This window comes from Panicum virgatum, chromosome 7K, assembly GCF_016808335.1.
Source record: "Panicum virgatum strain AP13 chromosome 7K, P.virgatum_v5, whole genome shotgun sequence".
Classification (NCBI taxonomy): Eukaryota; Viridiplantae; Streptophyta; class Magnoliopsida; order Poales; family Poaceae; genus Panicum; species Panicum virgatum.
Window position 1 is genome coordinate 44,992,548 of NC_053142.1, and position 26,174 is coordinate 45,018,721.

General features: G+C 54.7%; 4 protein-coding genes across 4 annotated transcripts; 3 read left to right on the top strand and 1 right to left on the bottom strand.

Annotated features, from left to right (window-relative positions):
• Positions 1-5,955: 5,955 nt before the first annotated feature.
• On the bottom strand, positions 5,956-6,776 carry LOC120641591 (FCS-Like Zinc finger 2-like). Its single transcript, XM_039917768.1, has one exon. It carries the CDS (start codon positions 6,643-6,645, stop codon positions 6,346-6,348), a length of 300 nt encoding a protein of 99 aa, XP_039773702.1. The 5' UTR covers positions 6,646-6,776; the 3' UTR covers positions 5,956-6,345.
• A 3,312-nt stretch (positions 6,777-10,088) lies between these two features.
• Positions 10,089-10,959, top strand: LOC120640297 (non-seed lectin-like). Its single transcript, XM_039916146.1, has one exon. The coding sequence runs from the start codon at positions 10,621-10,623 to the stop codon at positions 10,957-10,959; it is 339 nt and encodes a 112-aa protein (XP_039772080.1). The 5' UTR covers positions 10,089-10,620.
• Positions 10,960-10,996: 37 nt separating this feature from the next.
• On the top strand, positions 10,997-13,882 carry LOC120641592 (L-type lectin-domain containing receptor kinase IX.1-like). Its single transcript, XM_039917769.1, has 3 exons — positions 10,997-11,526; positions 11,879-12,416; positions 12,588-13,882. The coding sequence occupies exons 1-3, from the start codon at positions 11,037-11,039 to the stop codon at positions 13,435-13,437; spliced, it is 1,878 nt and encodes a 625-aa protein (XP_039773703.1). The 5' UTR covers positions 10,997-11,036; the 3' UTR covers positions 13,438-13,882.
• Positions 13,883-23,062: 9,180 nt separating this feature from the next.
• LOC120641593 (E3 ubiquitin-protein ligase ATL4-like) lies at positions 23,063-24,763 on the top strand. Its single transcript, XM_039917771.1, has one exon. It carries the CDS (start codon positions 23,364-23,366, stop codon positions 24,495-24,497), a length of 1,134 nt encoding a protein of 377 aa, XP_039773705.1. The 5' UTR covers positions 23,063-23,363; the 3' UTR covers positions 24,498-24,763.
• The last annotated feature ends 1,411 nt before the right edge of the window (positions 24,764-26,174 follow it).

Genomic DNA, 26,174 nt, shown 5'->3' on the forward strand with positions numbered 1-26,174 from the left:
GGGGCAACTCTTTTGTTCATCAACAAGAAGTTTATGCTGCATAGTAAACTTGAGACACAAAACCTACAAGTGTCATATCATATAGAATCACCAGGTGGGGAAATCATTGCTAGAAACTTTGTGGATAAGGTTCCAATTCTCATTGACGGAGCCACTTTTCGTGCTAATCTTCTTATCCTAGACAAGATGGGCTTAGATGTGATTCTTGGGATGATTTGGTTAATTAAGCATGATAGAGTTAACAAATGTGGGCCCTGCCTCATCGATCTTTTGCATCTCTTTGGGGGTAGAGTTCTTTTCTCTCTCTACCACACCCTACTTCCTTATTGAAGTTCATCCTTCGTGATATTATTATATGTGTAAACAGTCACCCTCGAGAAAACTCTAGAATGTTTCATCCCATCACATCATCCCTGCCCTTGTGCACCGTCTCTTTGATGTTCATCTTGTCTAGGTGAATATGGCCTCAACCTAATCTGAGTTTTATCCTTCCCCTCTTGCTTACCTAAATCTCGGGATGAGATTTCTTTAAGGGGGGTAGATTGTAACATCCCGGTTTGAAATTCCGGAAGCTGCGGGTTTAAAAACCGGAACTTCCGGGTTTCCTCTGCTCCGGTGGGTAGAGCGCGAATCTCGGCGCGCCGCACGTCGCCCCGCCGCCGGTGATCCTCGTTCCACGCGTCGGCGATCCTCGTTCTGCGCGTGCATCCTTATCCATCCGATCGCCCTCTCCGTCTTCATTTTGATCCGCCCGAAACCCTAGCTCCCGTCCCCCTCCACCATTGACGCCGGCCCGAGCTCCTTGCCGCCGCCCTTGGTGGGCCTCTCCTCGATTCCTCTCGCGGGAAGCTTCTTCTCCCTCTCCTTTATCTATTCCGATGCTCACCCGGCCTCATCTCTCATTGCACAGGGCCGCCGGCGTGCGCCTCTGTCTGCAGCCGCCGTTCGTCGTCGCGCCACCCCGTCGTTACTCCTCTCCGCTTGTGCCCTTGCCGGTGAGCTTCGCCTCGCCCTATAACGCGCCATGCGCGCCTTCTGTTGCTTATTCCGGCCTCACCTCACCATTCCGCCACTCGCCGTCACCGCTGTGTCGCACCGGCCGCGCGCCGCGCACGTTTGGGCAATGTCCGGCTGAAAACCGGAACCTCCGGGTTCAGAAACCGGAACTTCCGGTTTTGGCCTGACTAGTACCTAAAACCGGAACTTCCGGGTTGTAATTCCGGAACTTCCGGGTTTGTCAGGGTTACATTTCTAAAATGTTACCTCGTGCATATCTTTTCGCGCATATCATCTCGTGTATTTTATTTTATGCATAAGCATAGCATCGCACTAATGCATGCATCTCATTCATGCATTTTAGTGACCGAATCGTCGGAGATCGAACCCGTGGAGCCCACCGAGTCCGTTGAGCCTGAACCCGAAGTCCCGTTCGCGGTCGAGCCCGAAGTTAACCAAGGCAAGCAGCTAAACATAATCCCTTGCACCTATTTAATTTGATTAGTTTAGTTATCTCACTTGGGTATTGTTGGGTTATATATATACTATGTACGTATTACATTCTTGTACCTATTTTCATGCATTCTCCTTCCTTGATTCGTTTATTCATATCCTTGGCACCAGTTAGACAGTTAATAACTTAATCTGACTAGATGATTAGCTCTGCTTAGAATACTCATATTGCTTGCTAGAAAGGAATGGTTTGCAGTATCACACTTACCTGATTATCCTTGATCGCACTTGAGCATCTGGGACAAGTGGAGTGCAGTATCGAGATTCGAGCGGAATGTTAGGGCCTAGAGAATGAAGTCACATGGGCATAGTCCGCTTGGATCGATTAAGGACCGAGTGGACGACGTCGGTTTTGAGCACCTTTCCGTGCTACCACATATCCAATATAATGGTATGGATGAGCCAATTACCTTCTTTGACTTGATCATTGATGTGCAGTCCTAGCTACGTGGCTACGGACTATGCAGAGAGGCTTAGTGTGTACCCAGGTGGACTTATGTGTAGGAAAGTGTAGAGATGTCCCTAGTGGAACTAAGTCTCTACTCGTAAGCTAGGTGTGAGGTTCAATGATCGAGCCATGCTGGGAACGGTTGACGCGAGTATCCCCTTATCCAACTCTGGCCGGTTGGGTGAGTCGCATGGTCCTCGCGTCGTGTGGGTAAAGTAGTACACCCTTGCAAGGTTTTAATCAATTCGAATTGCCGCGCTCTCGGTTATGAGCAAACTCTTTAACCCATGAACTCCTCATAGAATATCGTTTATGATGAGAATGGTCCATGTTACATCTATGATCAGTTATGGATTATATCACTCTCTTAATTAACTAAAAGTGTTTGGGGTTGGGCAAGATTAATTAATTCTGATAGGTGATAGTGCAGGGAGCTAATGCTTATGCAATAATTACTTAACCTTAAAGCTTTTACTTGAGCCATTGCATGATCCTTGTATATGTAATCGCGTAAGTCTTGCGAGTACCTTTTGTACTCAGATTGCTTTCTAAACCTAGTTGCAGGTGAGCCCGAAGTGGTGTTCGGCCACTTCTACCCCGCTGATCCAAACGCGGGGGGAGAGTAGGTCGTGGTGGTTGTAATGATGTCCTTGAGCAAGGCGTCATTACGTTAGTAAGTCTTTACCGTAATCGAGCTTCGTGAGAGTATGTAAATGCAATAAACTTTATGTTTCTGTTTAATATTACTTTCGTGAGCCCAAGGCTTGTAAAGGAAGTTTGAACCCACCTATATAAAACTTGTAATATTAAGTGTGTAAAACTGCTCTTTGTGGATCATCGGCAATGTACGCGCTTGTATAATGGTACGTGTGCTTAATCCTGGGCATGTGGCAAACACGTACCGGGACTACCGGGTTTGCTCTTGTTTTAGGTGATTTGTGTTGATTAAGTGCCTCTAAGCTGTGGATTAGCGCGTGGCGTGTCGAGAGACGGACACGTGCTAGCTCTCAACTTAAAAGATTAATCAATAATTTCACCTAAACCGAATGCAAATTGGGCGGTTCTTACACACCGGGAGCGCGGTATATATGGCCGGGACGGGCGCGGACGGCGCAGCGGTAGCCGGTAGGGGGGCATGGGCGAGAACGAGAGCGCCCACGGGTCGGGGAATACCTCGCGCGCGCCGCGCCGGACGGAGCCAAAGCGCTCGCCGCGCAGCCAGGAGCCGGTTCCCTTGGTTCATCGGTTTTGTTTCGTGGCGGGCCATGGTGCAGCGATGGGCTGACTCGGCGTGATGGCGCCAGCCGCGGCCGTGGCCCCACGCGCGCCCGGCTCCACAGCGGGGCCCGCGCGCGTGACGTGGTTGCGGTTTCCGCCTTTCCGGGTTCCGACAGGGACGTGTCGCGCCAAAAGCAGAAGCGTCCCTGTTACGACAGCTCGGGAGCGAAAACTGCGTGCTATGCTGTCACGGCCAGAGTAACGGAGACTCCTCGTGCTCGCGACTAGAAATACGAGTACTTTGCTACTTGCTCCGCTTCGCGCGGCACGATCGTCGATCGGGTGGTAAAAATATATTATTGTGGCGCATCGCAATTTATTGATGGATTGATCTGCCCAAAATCTACAGACTACAGCCACGCTAGCAGTATTCGAAGCATTATTGGTCTCCATAGTAGTATGATGCTGGTCCCAAACTCCTGGCTTAAACAAACCTAAGCACATTATTAGCACTGATAATTGGCGCGCCAGCCTTTTTTTTTCTCAGCACACGATGCGATGCGGGCGCCCCCCACCCCACGTAGTTAGGCGGTTAGGCCTTACGCCCGGGCCCGCGTATTATATAGAGGCCACTTGCGCTCGCAACTTGCAACCCTCGCCGCAACAGCCAACAGCCTTGCTCGGGCACCCCCCCCCCCCCCCCCCCCCCCCCCCCCGTCTCACGGTTTCAGCATGCACGCCACCAGGCAGGCAGCGCTGCGCTGCGCCTGTGCGCGCGGCGGAGGGGACCGCGGGCAGGTGGCGCGCGTGCAGCGCATCCGCGCCGGGGGAGTCGGGGAGAGGCATGCGATGGAATACTGTCAAGGGCTCAAGGCCGTGAGTGACACCTCCGGAGGGGGGAATCGCTAGAGGGAGGTGGTTAGTTTAAAAACTCCATGCTGAACGGAGATGGCGCCAGGTTTCGGCTTCGGCAGGCGTGCACGCCGCCTTGGAGCAGGGGCGACGCACCTTGCGCGCGTGCAAAGGCAACTTGGGGCTGCCCCTGCGAGTGCGAACTGCCCGAGATCCCATCGGTCAGGCAGGCAGGTAGGTCTCGCCCCGGGGAGCAGCATTTCTCGAGATCCGCCGCGCCGGTTTGTTTACTCGGCAGGCGGCTTCACGCCACGGAGAAGATCCTCGCTTCATAATCGGAGCTCGCGGATCGTCTTCCAACGGAAACAAAAACAAAGCTCGTCCTTATAAAAAAAAACAGAGAAAGAAACTCGCAGATCACGCAGCGCCGCGCGTGGCGTGCGAGCAGATCGACGTTTCTGCCGGGGGCGAGACAATCACGGCGGGTGACTGATGCCCGGTGAGCCGCACGAACAACAAAACAAAGGCCCCGTTTGGCACGGCTCACGCCGGCTCCGGCTTCACTGCCAAATCACTGTAGCAACACTGTTCTCCGAAGCGGCTCCGCATCCCTTCTCTCACTGACACGCATACTGTTCACCGAAGCCGCCTAAGCCAAGTTTGGGAGGCTCACCCGGCTCCGCGCTACAGTAGCTACAGTGCTGAAGCCGGAGCGGCGTGAGCCGTGCCAAACGGGGCCAAAACCTGAGCCTGGCAGTGGCAGCTTGCACCAGCTGGTGGCCGCGGAGTGGAGGGGCGCGCGTAAAAGTGCGAGCCGGACTGCTTTTGGCGTGGGCGGCGGCCATACGTCCGTGCGGCACTGGCGCGCTGCTGGATGCAGGCACGGTCGCGGTGAGTCACGGCCTGCGCGTCCACGGCTTCCGGCTTTCGTTTCACCAGCCGCGATCGTGACGTCGCCCTGGCCCCCGCTCGCTCTTGGGATTGGGGACGGACTCAGCTGACTCCCCGGTGACTCAGCAATGAGCAGCGAGACCTAAAGAAAAGAGAAAACAGAAATTGAATTATTCAACGGATCTGACACTGACGGGAAGAATAGTCCGGGTTGATTTTTAAGGTCCTATTTAGATCTTTACAGGTTTTTGCAAAAAAACCGTAAACGCATTAAAGTGAAACGAAATTTTGCTAATTTGAAGTACTAAATGAAGTCTATTTACAAAACTTTTTGCATGGATGGGCTGTAAATCGCGAGACGATTCTAATGAGCCTACTTAATTCATGATTTTGCAACAGTGATGCTACAGTAACCATCCGCTAATTATTGATTAAACATGGATTAATTAGCATCATTAGATTCGTCTCGCGATTTACAACCCATCTATGCAAAAAGTTTTGCAAATAGACTTCATTTAGTACTTCAAATGCTCTCTTTACATCTTTACACAATCTTGCAAAATGAACTAAACACCCCCTAAAATGGAACTAGTGATCGGGACACTTGCAGTTGCTTCCAGTTCGGGTAAACTCTAGTAAACGAGTACTGTACTACTACCTTTTCTTCAGTTCAGAAATTCAGATAGCCCTGAAAACGCAGGCTTCAGCCAGATCCACGATGGAGTTTTGTGTAGGTTTGGTGCTTGGCTACCAAAGAACTGATTATTACTACGATAAAAAAGATCTGATTATTACTCATACAGATTGATTACCGCTGCAACCTTGGATCTCGAAGCAGATCTTGCATCATTTGCGAGATTTCATTCCTCCAATCAGTGGAGAAAAAGAGCGCACACAGAGGTAGGAATGGGGATTCAATTATTGCTCGAGCAGATTACTTTGGAGTCTTGAATCTCAACGGGGGAACAAACATCGTTTGCGGGATATCATTTGTCCAATCAGTTCAGAGTAAAAAAAGCACTCAGACAAAAAAAAAGTACTCTAGTCAGGAACAAGTTTGCGATCAAAATTGCAGGGCTTGTTGCATACTAGCTTGTTTAGATGCCTCGTACATTTACACACACGCCCTCAAGCCTCAACCCCTCTCGCAACGGACAACCCAGCCAGGAGATCCAATCCAAGGGGAAACAAAAACAGGGAGGGTGCAAGCATAGCACAGATTTAACCCGAAGGTTAGGCCAATCTGGCCGGCTGGCTCTGTCGCCTTGTTCAATCTTGAGATCCACCCCGCGAGTTCGCTTCGTTTCTGCGCCCAAACAAAGCGAGCCCGGGCGCCTTCATGTTCGGATCGGATCTCCAGTAGCTTAGCTGGTTCAGCCAAGACAAGTCTCTTTCTTCCTTCTTCCCCGCGTGGCTCCTCTTGCTTACTAGTAGCTGGCCACGGACACGTCCGCCTTGGCGGACACGGAGGCCCCGGCGCCCTCGCGCCTGGCGCTGCTCCGCTGCTGCTTCCGGCGGCCGGCCTGGCGCGCGTAGGCGGCGTCGTGGTGCATCTGCTCGTAGCGGCACTCCTCGCTGCAGAAGGGCGTGTCGCCCTTGTACATGAAGATGTCGCTGTTGCGGGCGAGCGGCTTGGAGCAGAGCGCGCAGGCGTCCAGCGCGTGCCGCCCGGGCTCGCCCAGCGGCTCCGCGTCGAAGAAGAAGGCGCAGGCCACGGACGCCGCCATCTAGTGTGGTCTTGGGTGAGAGCTGGTGGAGGGTCTCTCCGAGCTCAGCGGCTTCGCTTTGGAGAGGGCCGGGGGAGAGGGGAATGGAGAGCAGGAGAGGGTGGGCGCTTGATGAGCTTGGCTCGCTGCGAAGTGGACGGGGCGGGAATTTATGGCTGCGAGGTGAGGAACACGACAAGCGGGGCGTGACGTGGAGCTTACCGGAGAAGCTGAGGAAAAAGAAAACCGTGGGTGGGTGGTTCTGGAACCAGCAGCAGGCCAGCCCGACGCGAGCGAGCGAGACGGTCTACCGGCCGCGCCTTGCCCACAGCTAGGTGGCCAAACCGGACGGGTCTCGGTACGTAGCCACGGTATTCCTCCTCAGTAGGTGAAGCTGACTGTGTCCCTTGGACAGTTTCAGAAACAGGTTTGAGCTTGTATTCGGGTGTACTCCAGTACACTCGTACAAATTTTTAGTACTAGTACTAGTACAGTATCACCGCGTAGTTAAACTCGTACTACTGCTACTTGATCCAACTTCCCATTGGCCATGCCGCCATGGGCCCCATGACGCGGCTGCTGTCTGCGGGGTCCACCCCAGGTAAGAGACGACAAGATTGGGTCCGTGTCTGGCATGGGTTGGACTCATCTCGACGTGGCAGGCAGCTGGAATGCTGGATGGCTTCCAGTGCTGGAGGGTACGAGGTGCTTCCTTGCTTCACTGGTCCTCTGGTGGCACGGCAGAACAACTTCACGTGGTTCCCCAGCTTTCCGAGCGGGCGATGCGTCCATGGACGCCAAGTCCGGTGTAAACAAAACCGCTCCTTGTGCATGGTAAAGATCCGGACCGGGGCGGTTTCACCAGTCCGGTTCACTGAAAAGATCGTTCGAGAAAAACACTGGACCTAAGCAGCAAATTCTTTGCGAGGTTTGGGCTGGAAAGTGGGCCCAATATGACCCAAAAGGCCCAAATTATTGTTGTACAAGTAGTAAAAAGCTGGACCTAAGGGTGGATTCTATGAGAGATTGGGCTGGAAAGTAGGTCCAATACAATACCCGAAGGCCCAAAGCTGGAGAAACAGCAATGTAAGATGTGCAGTGTCCTAAAATAGGCGCATTGCCCATCAGTTTATCAATGTAACAAAAAGAAATTATCAATGTAGAAAAATTATAACTAGAAATTGGTAAGGTTGAGAGGCATTGGATTACTTGTCTTTATAATTTTCTTAATTCTTATTTTACCACTAGTAATTATACACGTGCATTGAAATCGGAGAAAAATTTCCGTCTGCACCAACTACATAAACTTGTAGCAAAAGTCTGATCTGTGTCCCACATGAATTATTTCCAAAAATGACATCAAAGTATATGCTCTAAAAAAATACAAAGTCATATCATTTCCAAATTTTCCATGGTTTAAAAGTCTGGCTCTATGATTAATTCACAAATACTTGAGATAGCTATCATTCATTTCAACTAATCCTTTCGTGCCTTCTAACCACTAACCACTCAATGGGACGGTCTAACCACCTTGCTGCCTCCCTGCTGCTTAGGCTTGTTCGGTTGCACATGAATTCAATCCATGCCTGGAATGATATAAATAATAAGAGACATAACAAGGGATTGAGATTTATTCCGGGTGGGATCCTATTTGCAACAAAATAAACTCATAATAGGTACAACAAGAGATTAGGATTAATTACACATCTTTACACTCATAGATTGATTCTCGGTCACTTATTGTAGCTATCATGAGTCTATTTTATTGAAATTAGTTTTCGACCCGAAATAAATTCTGATCGTTTGTTATATCTCTTATATTGTTTCTATCATTTCCGGTCCAAAATGAAACCATGTACAACCAAACAAACCCTAAATGATTGAGTAGAGCTCCGTAATTTCTTAAAAAAAAACACCTCGCTGCTCGCCCGTGCGCCATGGCCCCAGGCACCGAAGGCACTTCCGTATTTTTGGCAATCTGGGGTCTGTGGATAGGGAGGCCACGCTGGCTTGTCGCCGTTGTCGGTCCGGGAATCCACGAGCACGGTGGCGCCGGAGCACGCCCGGCCGTTAACCATGTCGCGCGCGGAAACGAAGAGGAGTTGACTTGCTTGCCCGGTTGCCCCCCCCCCCCCCCCAGCGTGCACCGTGCACGTTCACGCCACTGCAACGCCGGCCCTCGTAATTTATCAGCTTTGGACCCACCATCGCCTACTAGCAGCCGTCTGACCTATTTGGTTGAGTGGATGGCTCCAACCAGGTCGGAGCGAACCTTCTTTCCAAGTGTTTGGATGGAGAACGGAGGAGGTTGGAGCCGCTCTGAGATGGAATATTCGCAACATATGCGGGTTGGCCCCGTCCGCCAAAATCTGGCGGACGAGTTCGACCCGCGCGGGTTCCGTCCGAGCAGAGACGGGCGTCGTCTTCTTCCTCGCTTGAGACATCGACGCGGAGGCCGCAGCGGCGGGGCGCAGTTCCGAGTAGAGACGGGGCGAGGTGGATCGAGCTTCTCCCGCCGGCCCGTCCTCCCGCCGCCCCTCCCTCTCCAGGCCGACGGAGGAGCAGAGGGGCGGGTGGATCCAACGGCGGCGCGTCGATGTGGGGGCGGGCAGAGGCGAGTGCGCCCCCCTGCTCACCTCCGCTCCATCCGCCGTGCGCTAGCCGCGAGCTCGGGCGCCGGGCGCGCAGGTGAGGAAGGCAGGTTCCGACGCGACTTGTCGCTTCGTTCAAGGTCCCCCGCCGTCGCCCCCTCCGACTCCGCCGTGAACGGGAACCAGCCGCGCGGGCCCGAGCGTGCGAGCTCTGCGGGGCCGCAAGCGCAGGAGCTCTGCCCGGACGTGCCGCGAGTGCGGGTGCTCCGCCTGGTCGCGAGGCCATCGCGGCCAGTGCCAATTGATTATGCTGGGGATTTGAACCTTCAGGTAGTTGTCTTGCAAATGCTTGATCAATTTGGCAAGAGCTCAGAGATTGAATGGTATTTCGTCTTGTTGGGAAAAATTTTGTTCTTGCACGAGATGGAGATTTCCTAGAGTTTGAGTTGGAATTGGGTGATGATTCTTTTGGGATAGCTTCTCAACTCTGTCGTGATCCCCTATGCTAGTTTTGAGGGCAAGTCGTTTTGTTTTTCGTCAAATTTCTTTGATTCCTCATCCGCTCTCTTCTCTGTTCTTGCGTTCATCGTTCTCATGTACTCTGGCACGAGCAAATCAGTCTGAGGAAGAAGATAAGGGTTAGAAAAAAAAGAAAAAGGTGAGAGATTGACAGGTGGGGTCCATTGCTGGTAAATGGGACCCTCATTAACGGTGTTATCATGCCATCTAACGCGTATTCCCAATTTCTTCAACCAAATATAAAATGGGTTCACTCCGTCCCCAAAATCAGAAGTGCAACCAAACAATGGATGGGTCGGCTCCGTCCCCAAAATCCGGGTTGGATCCAACCCAACACATTGATCCCGCAACCAAACAGACGGTTATAAAATTTCAAGTGGGACTCTCACCTCCCATGACTTCCTAAAAAAGGCCAAAAAAAATCTAGGACAGCAACCTGATGATATGGACATGCTCCTCATTTAGCGAGTCCTTGGTTGTGTTTAGTTCCCAAAAATTTTCAATGATGCACATCACATCGAATCTTAAGATACATGTATGAAGTATTAAATGTAGTTAAAAAATATAATTAATTGCACAGTTTGGTTGTAAATGACGAGACAAATCTTTTGAGACTAATTACTCTATAGTTGGATAATAGTTGTCAAATAAAACCGAAACGTGCTACAATAACTTTTTCGCAAACTTTTCGCGAACTAAACACACACCTTAGTGAGTAAACAAAAAATTTCGTTGAATGTTTGTACCGCAGCAGCAGAAACAAAGACCAAAATCGGCGAAACGACGATCGACGACACATCATGTAGCAGCCAGAGCTAGCTAGCTAGCTAGCACAGCTTGATAAATATTGATTGGCCACGTTCCTCCCCAGAAAGCTTGAGCCGCCATGGCCATGGTCAAGAAGGTACCGAAGACCCTTCTCCGCAACCTCGCCCACCTGCTATGCGTTGCTACCCTTTCCCATGCCACCTCGCTTAGCTTCAGCTACAACTTCACCACTCCCGGCGCCCTCACCAGCCCCGACCTCAAGTACCTGTCCAACGCCACCGCCGCCGGCGATCGGGTTGACCTGACCAAGAACACGAGCTGGAGCACGGGGCGGATGGCGTACGGGCGCCCGGTGCAGCTCTGGGACGACGCCGGCAAGGTCGCCAGCTTCACCTCCAACTTCACCTTCGTCATCAAGTCGCGCAACAGCAGCGCTCAGGCAAGAAGAATTTCTTGAGCTTCTGTTATTAGGAGCCCACAATTGTCACAGCCACCTGACGTACATGCTGTGCTTGCTGCACGCAGGGCGACGGCATGGCGTTCTTCGTCGGGACGTACCCCCCGGACGTCCCGCAGGATTCCAACGGCGGCTTCCTCGGGCTCGTCAACAACCCTTTCAACCCGGCCAACACCTACTTCCCGGCGACCGTCGCCGTGGAGTTCGACGCGTTCAGGAACGACTGGGACCCCAAGGACACCATGAGCCACGTCGGGGTGGACGTCAACAACATCTCCTCTGTGGCGTACGCGGCGCTGCCGGACGGGTGCTTCAACGGGGCCATGTCGGCGTGGGTCAGGTACGACGCCAACGCGAGCACGCTCTCCGTGACGCTCCGGTTCGACGACCAGCCGGGGCTAGGCGTCTACAACGTCAACGCTCCCGTCGACCTCAGGGCGGAAGGGCTGCCGCAGCAAGCGGCGGTGGGGTTCTCGGCGGCCACCGGGGATTATGTCGAGAGCCATCAGATCCTTTCTTGGTCGTTCGAGTCCGCTCTCACCAACGTTGCCGTCATCAACAAGACCGGCAAGTGGCCTCCCCTTTTGTTAGCTGTATTTCTTCTTGTTTTCCCTTTAATGATGATGATTTGTGTTGGTCATAATTTGTATTTTGAGCGCTGCATGAATTTAATGCATTGCTTCCCTGAAATGAAATTCATAAATAGAGCTTGGAAAATCATTGTTGAGTTGTGCCCTGCCACTGCACATGTGTTCTTGCAAAATCGCTCTATGATAATCCTATGTGCATGTTCATCATCAGCGAATGATGCACATTGTTTTTACAAGTCTCTGCAATAGTTTTCGAGGTTACTATGTAGTTGTATCGCTCCTAGTATTCACACCATATGTTACTAATTGAACTTATCTTGGAATGACAGCAACAACGACATCAAAGAGTACAAAGACAACAAACGTAGGCCTAATTGCCGGGTTGGCATCCGCTGGGACCGTCATCATAATGCTCATCATAGCGGCGTGGATCTGCTACCGCGAGCACCAGAAAAGAAAGGGCGCCAAACAAATTAGGCAAGCGTCACCAAGAGACATGGACGATGAGTTCAAGAAGGGGACAGGGCCTCGGAGGTTCACCTACAGACAACTATCTCGGGCGACACGGCGATTCTCCGACGACGCCAAGCTCGGTGAGGGCGGCTTCGGTTCAGTCTACCGTGGGTTCCTGCCGGATCTGGGGCTCCATGTGGCCATCAAGAGGGTCTCCAAGACGTCGAATCAGGGGAGGAGGGAGTACATCTCTGAGGTGACCATCATCAGCCGCCTCAGGCACCGCAACCTTGTGCAGCTCGTCGGGTGGTGCCACGAGGGCGACGACCTCCTGCTCGTCTACGAGCTCATGACCAACGGCAGCCTGGACACCCATCTCTACAGCACAACAAACGTCCTAACGTGGCCAATCAGGTACCAACATGGTCGACGTCGATCCATCAAATGATGAGTACCCATCACTAGAATGATTTGATCAAATGGTCAAATGATGAACTACTATAGTCTGTTTGATTTGATTGCCAGCTTATAAATTTGCAAAAAGAAAATGGAGACACTCTGTTCACTTTGAATTTTGGGCGTCAGGTACAACATCATTCTCGGCATGGGCTCGGCTCTCCTGTACCTTCACCAGGAGTGGGAGCAGTGCGTGGTGCACCGGGACATCAAGCCCAGCAACGTGATGCTGGACTCGTCGTTCAACGCCAAGCTGGGCGACTTCGGCCTCGCACGCCTCGTCAGCCACACCCGCGACGCGCACACCACCATGGTCGCCGGCACCAGGGGCTACATAGACCCCGAGTGCGCCGTGACCTGCCGGGCCACCACCAGGTCCGACGTCTACAGCTTCGGCATCCTCCTCCTCGAGATCGCCTGCGGCCGGAAGCCCGTCGTCCACGAGGAGGACGAGAGCAAGGTGCTGCTCGTGCGGTGGGTCTGGGAGCTGTACGGGAGAGGCGAGCTCCTCGACGCGGCGGACGCGCGGCTGCTCGACGGCGGCGAGGCCGGCGCGCTGGTCCCGCTGGAGGTGGAGCGCACTCTGGTCGTGGGGCTCTGGTGCGCGCACCCGGACTCCGCCTCCCGGCCGTCCATCCGGCAGGCCATGAACGTGCTCCAGTTCGAGGCGCCGCTGCCAGAGCTCCCGCCTGATATGCCCGTGGCGACGTACGGGCCGCCTGCGCCTGTTGGTGGGGGTTACCAGTCGAGCAACACCACGTCAACATCCGGGACCGGGAGTGCCAGCAGCGGAGGGCACTCGTCGGCAAGTGACCAGACGGCGCACTCGTCCTCGTCGTCGGCGATGAGCGGCGCCTGGGGAACACGTTCACTCGCCGCTCCCAACACGAGGAGTGAAACAAGAGGGAGTCCACGTGAATCCAACATCGGAAGCTCAGGCATGACTGGGCAATTTCAGTCAATAAGCTCCCAGTCCTAGCTCTTGCTGTTACATCGTTGGATGGTTGGTAATAACAGTGGGAACTAACAGTAACAGGATTAGGTTGTGGCCACTTCTGCAGAAGGCAGAGATCAAACGTGCGAAGCGTTAGGCTTGCCTACTCCTGGACATGCATGCTTAATTTTCAACTCAACTATGCCACCACGCGGTACCAGTGACCATCAAACAAACTCTTTTATACTTTTTTCAATTTATCCCCTTGAGTTTTGCCTCCATATGATTTCAATTATATTCGATTGGTTTTAGGATTTTTTTTTTATAATGACAGAGGTGGGTAAGCTTTTAGAAAAGATAATAGATCCAATGGTTGTGATTATTAGAGTCTACCGGATTGATGACCAAGTTTGTATATATTTTTTTCTCTACCACGTTTTGGGAGGCTCCAATTTGTAATAGTAAGGTGTGTAAAGTATTATTGTCCAAATATGTGTCAAGAGCCTTGCCTTCCATTATTTGGTTATATATGCACTCTTTGCCAGCTCGAATACCAATTCATTTAGACAAGATTGACACCATTAAAAGAACGTAAAGTGAACTCCTTGTTTATGTCATTTTCCTCCAAAATTCGTACAGTAATAATCAAACTGGTGATTTTCCTCCATTTTTTATTTCGAATTTTAGCTAAATATAAATTATATTTGATATGGACAGTTGTTTACTTTGTTGCTGGATTTTTTAACACTATGGTACTACGGTAACATTAATAAAACAACCGTGGGATGAGATTGTGCAGAAGACTTGCAACATTGAAGCCTGAACTTTTGCTCAAGCTGTTGGTTGGCTGTGTGGTTGTGTATGCAGTATGCGGCATTTTACTCCCCTATTCTCGCTGTTTGGTATAGGTACTGTCGTGGTGCTGCAACCACGGCCGGGTGGCGGAAGGCACCCGCCCTAGCCCAGAGGGTGTGTACTCAGGGGGTTAGCTAGTCTTAGATCAATCTTCCTCAAGAACACGATGAACACAGCAGGATTTAGAGTGGTTCGGGCCGCCGGAGCGTAATACCCTACGTCCACTGGGAGATGTATTGTTCTTGGTGGTGTGTATCAACCTATCCTCTGCTGGCCTTAGTTCTTGCGCAGCCTGAGGTTTTCTAGGGGCGCTCCCTCCTTTTATAGATCAAGGGGAAGCGGATACATAGAACGTTGATGCCCCGACAGGTGGGCCCAACGTGACTGTGGCTCAGTGGTAGCGAATCTTTCCTCTGAAAAGCGTACTGCTGCTCCTCTGACACAGGGGGGTCTTCTCTTGTCCCGTCAGCTAGGTGCCCGTTGGAGTAGCGTAGCTTGCGGCGTGACCTGCTGAGGCTATTATGCAGCGTCATAAAGGGCGAAGCCGAGCCGTCGTATCCATCTGTTACGGCAGCCTGGCAGACGCGGCGTGGGCGGCGCCAGTGCCCCCACTACCTTGGTAATACGCGATCAATAGTGTCCCCTGGCTAGTCAAACGCCTCGGCTTCTGCTATATCAATGCGGACGTCCACCTACCGCAATGAATGCGAAGGTAGGTGGACCTCAATACGGAGACCAAGGGCCTCATACACGTGTCGGCCCCGGACCATCCTGAGGCGGGACGTCGAAACCTTCCCTTGGAGGGGGGTCCGATTGCTATGCTGGGGGTCCGGGACCCTATGAGGGGTCCGGGACCCCGCGGGGGTCCGGACTCCTCGGGGGGTCCGGAGCCCTGGCTGCTTGCGCTTGAGCGCCTGTCTCTCCCCGGACCTTCCCCGGCCGTGGAACGGGACCGGACCATTGTCGGGAGGACAGGACTTCGGACCGCAGGGGTCCGGCTGTCTAGTTGTAGTCAAGGATGACTACTAAGGCTCTTGCCTAGACACAGCAAGAGGGGGTACCCCAGTTCTGGGGTACCGACAGGTACCATTCTCTGCATGAACCAATCTGCTTCGCCTTCTACAAATTTCCATCAGAAACTGAAACCCTCGTGTCCATTTTTTAGGAAGAACCTATTGCAAAGACAAACCACAGGTAAACACTTGTACGCTGGCCTCCGCAAGGAACATCGCGTTCAGCCGCCTTGCTCCCACGCCAAGGATGACTACTAAGGCTCTTGCCTAGACACAGCAAGAGGGGGTACCCCAGTTCTGGGGTACCGACAGTGGCCCCCGGGCCCACCTCGGGAGAGGTACGAACCCGCGGGTGGGGCCACCACCGTGATGTGTTCCTACGCAACTTGATTGCGTTGGTGGCGCTAGAGGAAGGGCGAGAGGCGTGTGGTGCGGATGACGCCACACCCTCCGTCATCTCCAAATGTCGTCGTGGTGGGAGTGCTCAACCATCCGAGCCATGGAGATGAGCAAGAGATGAACTAAAACTAGCTAAAGCACCCCTACCTGGCGCGCCAAATGTCGTGGTGCTGCAACCACGGCCGGGTGGCGGAAGGCACCCGCCCTAGCCCAGAGGGTGTGTACTCAGGGGGTTAGCTAGTCTTAGATCAATCTTCCTCAAGAACACGATGAACACAGCAAGATTTAGAGTGGTTCGGGCCGCCGGAGCGTAATACCCTACGTCCACTGTGTGTTGTATTGCCTTCCCACGAGAGTGAGAAGTTCGCTAGAGCTTGAGTCTGGATTGTGGAGATCATGTGTGAACCTGTGTTCTAGCGGGCGTGCTCTCCCTTTTATATGTCCAAGGGGAGCACGTACACTGAGCGGGGCCCCGACATGTGGACCCGGCGATGTATTATAAACTACACTTTGGCCTTCAATGGCTCAGATCCGGAGATCTTGTCGTCGGCTTCTGTGCGTAGCTTCTGACCAGGGATGGTCTTGAGTTGTCCTGTCAGAGTAGAGTCTAGCCTTTGCAGTCGCGCGTCGAGGTCATGATGAAGCGCCGAACTACTGACTCAGTCCACTATAGCAGCGTGCACTGTTGCTTCAGTCAGTAGCTGGTCATCATGACTCGTCGCTCATGCGCGCAGCGCTGAGTCTTTAATGCTTGTCTCGGTATCTGGCGATCCACAGTGTGGACTGACAAAAGCTGCCCCGTGCCCAGAGGCAGCAGATCCCGTCTCAACCACTCGCACTTAATGCGGGTGGGTGAGGGAGCTTCCAGCGGAAGGCTGGCGCCCGCGCCCGCGTCTGCGTGACACGTGGCGGCTCCGGACCCCACCCGAGCAGCTTGCTGAGCCGAGAGCTCACGGGGGTCCGGATAGGCACGTGGAGGTCTCAGACCCGCCTGCGGGAGTCCGGATGGCACGTGGAGGTCTCGGACCCGCCTGCGGGAGTCCGGATGGCACGTGGAGGTCCCGGACCCGCCTGCGGGGGTCCGGGTCCGCGGCCACAGGTGCTGAGCATTTCCACCTCTGGGACACATGGTGACACCGGACCCGTCCCCAAACGGGAAGCGGGTCCGGGACCGTTGGTCCGGTGAGATGGAGTCGGAACCCAGGAGTCCGGCTGCTCAGCTCCTTAGGGCGTAGTTACGGATAACTACGCGAGTCTTGGCACAGTAGGAGTGGGTACCCCAGTTGTAGGGTACCGACAGTGGCCCCCGGGCCCGCCTCGGGAGAGGCAACGAACCCGCAGGTGGGGCCACTACTGTGAGCAATTTGGCTGCTTCTGGCACCCAGCGGTGCGCGTCGCAAGGGTCTTGCCCTGCATCGTCCATCCCTTGGGTCACCTGCTGCATCATCACGTTTGGACCTGCACATGACTCAAGGTAGATGCTTAGTAGCGTGCCCACGGGTCCCAAATCCTGTTGGCTGTAATCCTTTGAGATGGATAGCTAGGTTCAGTGAACGAAGCTCAAGGGGCCGGCCTTTAGGTTAAGAGAAAGTCCGGACCTCCAGGTTCCCAGTCCTAGGTACTACGGCACTCATTCACAGGAGGTGGTGCGTGCAGGCTTAGGGTACGGAACCAGGCTAAGCGGCTACACGGCTCCGGACCTCCCCGGAGAATGAGTGCGCTTCCCTGAACCTGCAGGTTCCCAGGGGTCCGAACCCCTCTCTTCCATGAGGGGTCTCGAGCTAAGTCACTAACTAGCCAACTCAATTCGGACCACAATCACCGCACAAGAGTAAGAAGCCACGTGGGGGTTAGCGCAAACAGAATGCGTAGATTGAAATTGGAATGTAACATCCTTAGAGGCCCAGCAGGGAATAAAACATTTTCCTTTGTAACTAGGTAGTACTTCCGTGTGGTCCAGTCCGGTGAGCCTCCCCCGTGGAGGGGTCCGGACCTCTGCGAACCAGGTTCAGGGAAGCGTACTCACCCTCCGGGGAGGTCCGGAGCCATGTAGCCGCTTAGCCTGGTTCCGTACCCTAAGCCTGCATGCTCTACCTCCCTAGGACGAGTACCATAGTACCTAAGACTGGGGGCCCGGAGGTCCGGACAGCTCCGGCCTCATAAACCCGTGTTCTGGCTTACATCGCACATCTCATGTACATCTAGTTATAAAGGTCGTAGGTTCGACCCCTACCTGGCGCGCCAAAATGTCGTGGTGCTGCAACCCACAGCCGGGTGGCGGAACGCACCCGCCTATTCCCAGTGAGGGAGTACTCGGGGAAGTACTAGGCGATGGGGCTGGATCTACACTGAGAAAGGGGACTCAAGAACACACGATTTAGAGTGGTTCGGGCCGCCGGAGCGTAATACCCTACGTCCACTGGGAGATGTATTGTTCTTGGTGGTATGTATCAACCTATCCTCTGCTGGCCTTAGTTCTTGCGCAGCCTGAGGTTTTCTAGGGGCGCTCCCTCCTTTTATAGATCAAGGGGGAGCGGATACATAGAACGTTGATGCCCCGACAGGTGGGCCCAACGTGACTGTGGCTCAGTGGTAGCGAATCTTTCCTCTGAAAAGCGTACTGCTGCTCCTCTGACACAAGGGGGTCTTTTCTTGTCCCGTCAGCTAGGTGCCCGTTGGAGTAGCGTAGCTTGCGGCGTGACCTGCTGAGGCTATTATGCAGCGTCATAAAGGGCGAAGCCGAGCCGTCGTATCCATCTGTTACGGCAGCCTGGCAGACGCGGCGTGGGCGGCGCCAGTGCCCCCACTACCTTGGTAATACGCGATCAATAGTGTCCCCTGGCTAGTCAAACGCCTCGGCTTCTGCTATATCAATGCGGACGTCCACCTACCACAATGAATGCGAAGGTAGGTGGACCTCAATACGGAGACCAAGGGCCTCATACACGTGTCGGCCCCGGACCATCCTGAGGCGGGACGTCGAAACCTTCCCTTGGAGGGGGGTCCGATTGCTATGCTGGGGGTCCGGGACCCTATGAGGGGTCCGGGACCCCGCGGGGGTCCGGACTCCTCGGGGGGTCCGGAGCCCTGGCTGCTTGCGCTTGAGCGCCTGTCTCTCCCCGGACCTTCCCCGGCCGTGGAACGGGACCGGACCATTGTCGGGAGGACAGGACTTCGGACCGCAGGGGTCCGGCTGTCTAGTTGTAGTCAAGGATGACTACTAAGGCTCTTGCCTAGACACAGCAAGAGGGGGTACCCCAGTTCTGGGGTACCGACAGGTACCATTCTCTGCATGAACCAATCTGCTTCGCCTTCTACAAATTTCCATCAGAAACTGAAACCCTCGTGTCCATTTTTTAGGAAGAACCTATTGCAAAGACAAACCACAGGTAAACACTTGTACGCTGGCCTCCGCAAGGAACATCGCGTTCAGCCGCCTTGCTCCCACGCCACACCCAGCTGGCCATCGCCGTGTCGCTTGCCGCCGCGGCGAGCGGCGACAGCACCAGGCACCAGGCACCAGCCACCGTCGCGGACGGCCGGACGTGGGACCGCGACGCGCCGTCGGTGGGCGGCGTCGCGGCCGGCGCATCGTACGAGGATCCCTCTCGCTCCCGTCCACCGTGCCGTACATGACGGCGCGCGTGTTCGGCTGATCCTACACCTACTCCTTCCCCGTGCGCCCCGGCCGCGTGTTCCTCTCCTCCGCCTCTTCTTCTACCCGGCCGCGGCGCGGGCGACGGCCAGACGGACCTGTGGGTCGCGCTGTACCCGGGCGTGAAAACCTTGCCGGAAAACTACGACGCACATCTCTTCTCCTTTTACAACCTCACGCTTCCGAAGCCGCGTCATGCTGGAACGAAAACCCGATGATGAATATCCGGGTGACCGCACCCATCCAAAGTCACGGTTGATTCTATATGACGGGTCCCACATGCCCACATGACTCCGCCCCATCTTTTCCAGCGGCGCGACCCCCCGCACTCCCTTTCCCGTTCCTCTGGCTCTCTCTCTTCTAGATCCAGCGACTCCATGGCGACGGGGAGGTGGGCTGGGGCCGCTCGGCGATTCGCACGGTGGCGCGGCTGTGATGGCGGGCTCCCCGGAGCTCGGCGGACCGGCGGTGCGGTGCGGCAGCCCGGCTGCGGGGAGGTGCGGCGCGGCAGCCCGTCGGCCGGGAGGCGCGACGGCCCGGCGGCGAGGAGGTCCGCCGGCTTACCCCATCAGGGGCGAGCGGTGTGGCAGCCTACACTCCGAGCTCTCGCCGGCGTCGGCGGGCTCGTCCCCCGGGTGTTCGCCTCCGGCGGCGGCGGCGGCGAGCCCCCCTGGTAGCCCCGAGGTAGCGCCGTTTGTTTTTCTTTTTTTTATCCCCAATTTTTTATTTTTGGATGCAAAAGTTTTTTCCCAATTTTTTTCAATTTTTAAAAAACTTTATCTTCTAAATATTTGTTTATTAAAATATTTTTGTTCTCTCTCCAAAATATTATTTTCTTTGAAAAAAACTCTTAAAACTTTTTTTACCAGAGCTTTTTCTGTTTTTTGGATGAAAAAATTCTTGAAATTTTAACTGCGGTTCAAATTTCCCTTGAACTTTTTTCTGTCTCTTGAAAAATTTTCTTTTTTGAATTTTTCTCTGAACTTTTTTATCACAAAATAACAAAAAAATTGCTAGAAATGAAAAAAACACTGTCAGAAAAAACTCAAATATTTTTATTCATGTATTTTTCGTAGTTTTTTATTTGACCTTTGTATATCTTTCAAAAAATACAGAACGAAACTTCCTTCTTATAAAAGGCTCATTCGGCGGTGGAGGTGGGTTCACTGGATTCCAAAATCGAAAACGGGCGGCGGGGTCAATCTTTTTTCAGAAAAGAAAATATGGCGCGGTCGGAATGCAGTCGACTCGCACGGTCAACCGCAAATTAGCGGTCCCCGAACGAAAAGGGAAACGCTGGTCAGAGATCGACCGCTGCGGGGCAAATTTACGGGCAACCGTAACTTAGTTGGGCCCCGTTGGGCGCGGGATGGGCCGCGACCGCCTGCGGCCTCGCTGCGGTGCTGGTGGGCTGCCTCTGCGCGTGGGCTATCTGCAGGCTGAAAACGAAGGCCCGTCGGCGGCGACTGTTGACGTCCCGAAGAAGCCCGTACGTGAAACAGCGGCTCCTGGCCTTCGTCGCCCAACTGACACCTACGTCTTCTCGTCGTGGCCCATACTGTAGAACTGTGTATATGGGCCGTTATAACTTGGCCCGCATAGAAGACACATTAGCAACCTTCGTCTCCGCGCCACTCAAAAAAAAAAACTCTTCGTCTCCGCTTTCCTCTTGATCTTCTTGAGCGCCGGTTGCGTGGGTTAGGTTGCCGCTGCTTTTCGCTCGTCTTGGTGACTTGGTGAACCACAAGCTGCTAACAAATTTGTCCGGACCCGGGCTCTGATTCCTCGTCACGGAGCCCGCGCTCCGGCCAGAATTTGTGGTGGACCAACCGAAACGGAAGCTTGGGAGGGTTTTTTTCCGTGCGGTGATCAACATTGGCTACTCATCAGTAGTAAACTACTACTAGTAGTAGTCCGTGGCACGTCGTCAGGTGATCAACATCCAAGCGAAAGCGATGGTCTAGTCTATGTCAGTCTAGAGAAAAGTTAGGTAGGTGGCCGCAGCCATTGTACGGCGGTGTCTTGTGCGAGATCGTTACTCTTGTCAGTAACTTCGTCCATCGGCATGCTGTCATCTTCAACTCCTCGAGGCACCATTGGCATGTGAACCAGGTGCTCGGCGACAATGAGACTCCGTCAAGACTGCCCGCTAATTGCATTCCTTCCATTTCGGTGGCGCCACCGTCAGACAGAGTTGGAGAGCTACTCCATCCATGCGAAAGCTTGAACGCCTGGCACCATCATGGTTCATGAGAGCTCGACTGCAGTAAGGTGGATGGGAAAGGGTAATGGCACCACACAACCACAGTGCGCAAGCGCATCCCATGCCCATCATAACTGAGGCGGCAAAAGGCATGAGGCATGGAATTCATCACCAAAGCGGCCGTCCTTTCCACCCTTCCCCTCGGCCTCCTCCGCCGGATACGGCTCTCTCCAACTGTAGCCACGAGCCCACGACGACACGGAGGCCGGGCCGGACTGCTGGAGATCGATAAGCAATTGATCAGGAACCCGACCCGGCCGGCCGGCCGGCGCATGCTAAGTGTGCAAGCCAAGCAAGCCTTTTCGTGATTCCTTGCTTTGGATTAAAAGGCACGGGCCTCTTGATCTTTCGCGCACTAACGAAAGGGGAGGACACCTCCACAGTGGCTCGTGAGCTTGTGCAGCTGTGCTCCCCAAGAAATTCCTTGTGCTGACAAAAGCATGGTTCGAGTAGACTGTCAGTCATCATCAGTAACTCTGAAACTTGCTGGTTACCTTTCAGGATGACCAACCTGGTTGTGAACAAGGGATGCTGAAATAGGATTAAACAGTCGTCTGACATCCCGGACCATAACATTCGATTAATTATGCAACCAGTTACGATTCCTTGTGATGGTCGTCAAGTGGCAAGCACCAGTACTTCTAACCCAGTGATTACGATGGGTACAAAAAAATCAGTACTCCATTTATCTGCACGGGCGATGTACATGTGCTGCCGCCTGTGGATCCAAGTGACCGAACGGAGATCTAATCATGGATCCCCAACTCACCCCTAGCAACGCCGCACGCTCTCCGTATGATGACGTGACATCTTCTTCTGATCGAACTCGCCCCCTTCCATCGTTTCCCTTCTCTCTCCCTTGGTCATCAGCAGAGCTTGTCACCTGACGCCACGCCGCGGCTCATCATCAGGAAGCAAGGGGCCCCACGTCCTGCCCACGTGTCTTACAGCGTCGTTTAATTACTGACCATCTCGCGCACGCAAATTAAACCAGCATATCCGGGGTGGCGTTACGGCACGTACTAGTACGTACGTACGGCGAGTCGACAGTATACGCACGCGGTGGCGCTTTACAGTTTATACGGCTACCTAGCATTGTACTTGTACGTGGACGGTGTACGATACGCCCACCGTATCCGACGGCTTTGATACGCTTCCTTCCGCTAATGGTTCGATCGGCCGGTGGCATACGGTACAGCCGCGGCCGTCTACGGCGCGGTACATACGTACAGGCGTAACGCCGCCGCGTCCGGGGTGGCCGGCCGGCCGGCCGGAGAGGAGGTATACCAACAGAGAATCGCTGTCGATCTCTGACGCCTTGTTGCGGTGGATTCCGTCGGATTGATGGCCCGATGCACTGCAATCAATACGTGTCGGTCCGTGCGTGCTCTGGTTATTACTACCCCACCCCCGTTGATGCATGGACGTGAGCTACAGTAGTTGGTTGGAGGAGTAGTTAGGGGAGAAGAGTAGAGAGAGATCAGTCGAATACGGTGGTGAAACAGTTGCGGGGTGAGGACGTGGATTGGTTTGTAAGGATGCTGAACCTGAACTCCTCCATTAGCTCCGGCAGCTGCAGGGATCGGGCGGAGTGGGAGCCGAGCTGAGGTAAGCGCACCCGGCACTCCAAAGCCACTATTTACTCCCGGCCTCTGCTTCCGCCACACCGCCACGCCGCGCCGCGCCACGCACTCCAAAGACCCGCGCGGATAAAAGCCCCGGCACCCCCCGTCCCGGGTCTAGCGGTGAAACCCATCGTCCCGCTCCCGCACCCTCGCTCGCCGTCATGTCCTCCTCCGCCTCGTCCCTCCAGGCGCCTCCAGCCGGCGCGATCGGCGGCACCTCCGCCTACTCCGCGTCCGCGTCGTTCCTGCCCTCGTTCATGATCATCGCCGCGCTGCTCGCCTTCGTCTTCCTCGCCTCCGTCTCCATCCACCTCCTGCTCCGCTTCCTCTCAGCAGTACGCACCTCCTCCTCCTCCTCGCCGTCGGGGCCGCCGCTCCCCCGGACACACAGCGACGGCGAGGCGGGCTCGGAGTCCGCGGGGAGCGCGGTGGATTATTCTTATTCCGCGGAGAGACCCGCGGCGGCCGCGGCCGAGGGCGGGAAGAAGGAGGAGGCGCCGGGCGACGAGAAGCAGCGGCTGATCGACTCGCTGCCGCTGTTCACCATGGCCTCGGCGCTGGCGGCGCTGCCCAAGAGCTCCCCCGACTGCGCCGTCTGCCTGTCGCCGTTCACCCCCGACGCCGAGCTGCGGCTGCTCCCCGCGTGCCGCCACGCGTTCCACGCCGCCTGCGTCGACGCCTGGCTCCGCACCACGCCGTCCTGCCCGCTCTGCCGCGCCGCCGTCGCGCCCCCGCACCCCTCGCTCGCCGCCGCCATGCGCGCCGCCGCGCGGCAGCCGCAGATGAGCAGGGGCCGGTCGGGGCCGAGCTTCCTCGTGGAGATCGGCACCGTTAGCAGCCGCGGCGGCGGCGGCGAGAGGAACAGCCGCACCTACTCGCTCGGCTCCTTCGACTACCAGATCGACGAGGAGGTGGAGGCCGTGGTGTCCCGCGTCGCGCGCATCATCGCCGCAAGAGAATCGAGCGCCGTCAAGGAGGATAAGCCCCCAGCCGAGGAGGGGCCGGCGCCTGCGACGGCCGCGGCGCCGGTGCCCTCGCCTCCCGGCGAAGCGGTGGCCGAGGCGGCGGGGTCCTCCCGCGGGTGGCTGCGGGAGTACTTGGACCGGCTGGCATCGTCGACCTGCACGTTCTCGGAGCGGTGGAGCTCGCGGTGGAGCCAGGGGGGCCAGCAGCGGCAGGAGGAGCCGTGGCTGTGGGACGCGGAGGCCGCGGGGATGTCGGCGCCGCCGGGGTCGGACGACGACGAGGAGGAGACGGCGTTCATGGTCATGTACCGCTGGATCGCCGGGGTGTAAGCGTGATCGGAAAAACTTACCAGGGGCTTCCGTGTCAAGTTAGCGTTCAGGTTCAGGTGCAGGCTGAGGTGAGGCGATCCAAATGTTTTGGAAGCTCCCGTTGACTGTAGACTGGTGCATGGTGTAAGCGTCAGCGGCAGCAGTGTGTGTATCAGCATTTGCACATAGTTCATGGGTCCTCGGAGTTCGCATTTTGGAAAGCGAGGAGATGATAGCGTGCATGCACAACTGTTCCTACTAGTGAATCTGTGATTTTGCCTGTTGCACTTTTTTCTCTCTCCCTTTCTGCAAGCTTGGGGTCGCGTCATCGTGTACTCATAATGTTTGTGACGTGGCAGTCGTCGCAAAATGCCAGCATGAGACTGAACTCACCAGCATACCTATCACACCTCCCATCCCGCCTCCTATTTCAAACTCCACACTACAAACAGTACATTCTACAGTGCAAAACAGTGAAAAAAACGTCCACGTCAGCATCCCTCCACACTCCCTCCGTATGCTGGTGAGTTCAGTCTGAAACGCCGCACGGCAAACCGATGGCAATGGCAAGTCTGCACAGCAGGTTTACTGCATTGGTAATGTGAGAACAAGGAATACGGTTCCTTCTATTCCGACACGGAAGAATTCCAAATCCTTCTGTCGTCGGTAGGCAGGTTGTCCCCGATACATCTGGGCGTGCAGACACTTGTATTGAAAAGAAGATTGATGTCCGTCAGAGTAGCAGTATCTGGTACCCCGGGCCTTCTGTCGTAGGTACGCAGGTTGTCCCCGATACCTCTGGGCGTGCAGACACTTGTGTTGAAAAGAAGATTGATGTCCGTCAGAGTAGCAGTATCTGGTACCCCGGGCCCGTTTAGATCCCTCAAAAACCCCCCACAAAAATCAAACTTTCCATCACATCTCCATCACATCGAAACATTAAATGTAGCAAATGACCCATGCATAGAGTACTAAATGTAGGTAAATAAAAAAACTAATTATATAGTTTTGATGTGCTATATTGGTTTTTCCTAGCGCTACAGTGTTTTTCAGGGGGACTAAACACAGCCCCGATGTAGGTAACGCAACGAACCTACTGATTTTGAAAGAGGGGACTGCACTGACAGACACTAGGTGTGCCGTCAGAGGTCGCGCTGGATGGGAACGGAACGGACCTGCCACCTGTGCAATGCAAATGCTGTTCGTGTTCCATGTGAGTCCAGGGCCCTCGGGCACGAGGCCCTGCGCCCTTGCTGCCACGCCCAGCGAACGAGCGGCGTGCTCACCCGCTCCCCGTGCAGCGGGGCGGCGACCTGGAGGCCAGGGCACTCCACTCCACAGTGGGCGGCGGTCAAACTGCGTCGTCGTCGTCGTCCTCCCGGGGGCCCTGCCTGCCGCCTGCCGGCGGTGCGTGTGCCACCTGCGGCTGATGCGGTTTGGTCAGCAACTCTATCCATGGAGGAGGAGGACCATGGCGAGCGCTGCTGCGAGCTCCCCTGCAGGCTGCTGCAAGGCTGCAACCGTGGTCAAAAGCCACGACGCGGGCGTTGGCTTTTATCTGGCAACAAACGGGCGCTCCGGCCGTACGGTTTTCGCGTCGTGTTCAGGCCCTGTTTACATCAGGCCCCATAAACCCTATAAGGGGGTGTTTAGAAACAGGGACTTCAAAAAAGTCCTAGGGACTTTTTAGTATTTAGA

What these genes read in the sequence shown, in the direction of transcription:
- LOC120641591 (XM_039917768.1), bottom strand. Translation starts at nt 6,645, where the DNA reads ATGGCGGCGTCCGTGGCCTGCGCCTTCTTCTTCGACGCGGAGCCGCTG.
- LOC120640297 (XM_039916146.1), top strand. Translation starts at nt 10,621, where the DNA reads ATGGCCATGGTCAAGAAGGTACCGAAGACCCTTCTCCGCAACCTCGCC.
- LOC120641592 (XM_039917769.1), top strand. Translation starts at nt 11,037, where the DNA reads ATGGCGTTCTTCGTCGGGACGTACCCCCCGGACGTCCCGCAGGATTCC. An exon ending in TGCCGTCATCAACAAGACCG is followed by an intron (nt 11,527 to 11,878) that starts GCAAGTGGCCTC and finishes TTGGAATGACAG; the next exon opens with CAACAACGACATCAAAGAGT. An exon ending in GTCCTAACGTGGCCAATCAG is followed by an intron (nt 12,417 to 12,587) that starts GTACCAACATGG and finishes TTTGGGCGTCAG; the next exon opens with GTACAACATCATTCTCGGCA.
- LOC120641593 (XM_039917771.1), top strand. Translation starts at nt 23,364, where the DNA reads ATGTCCTCCTCCGCCTCGTCCCTCCAGGCGCCTCCAGCCGGCGCGATC.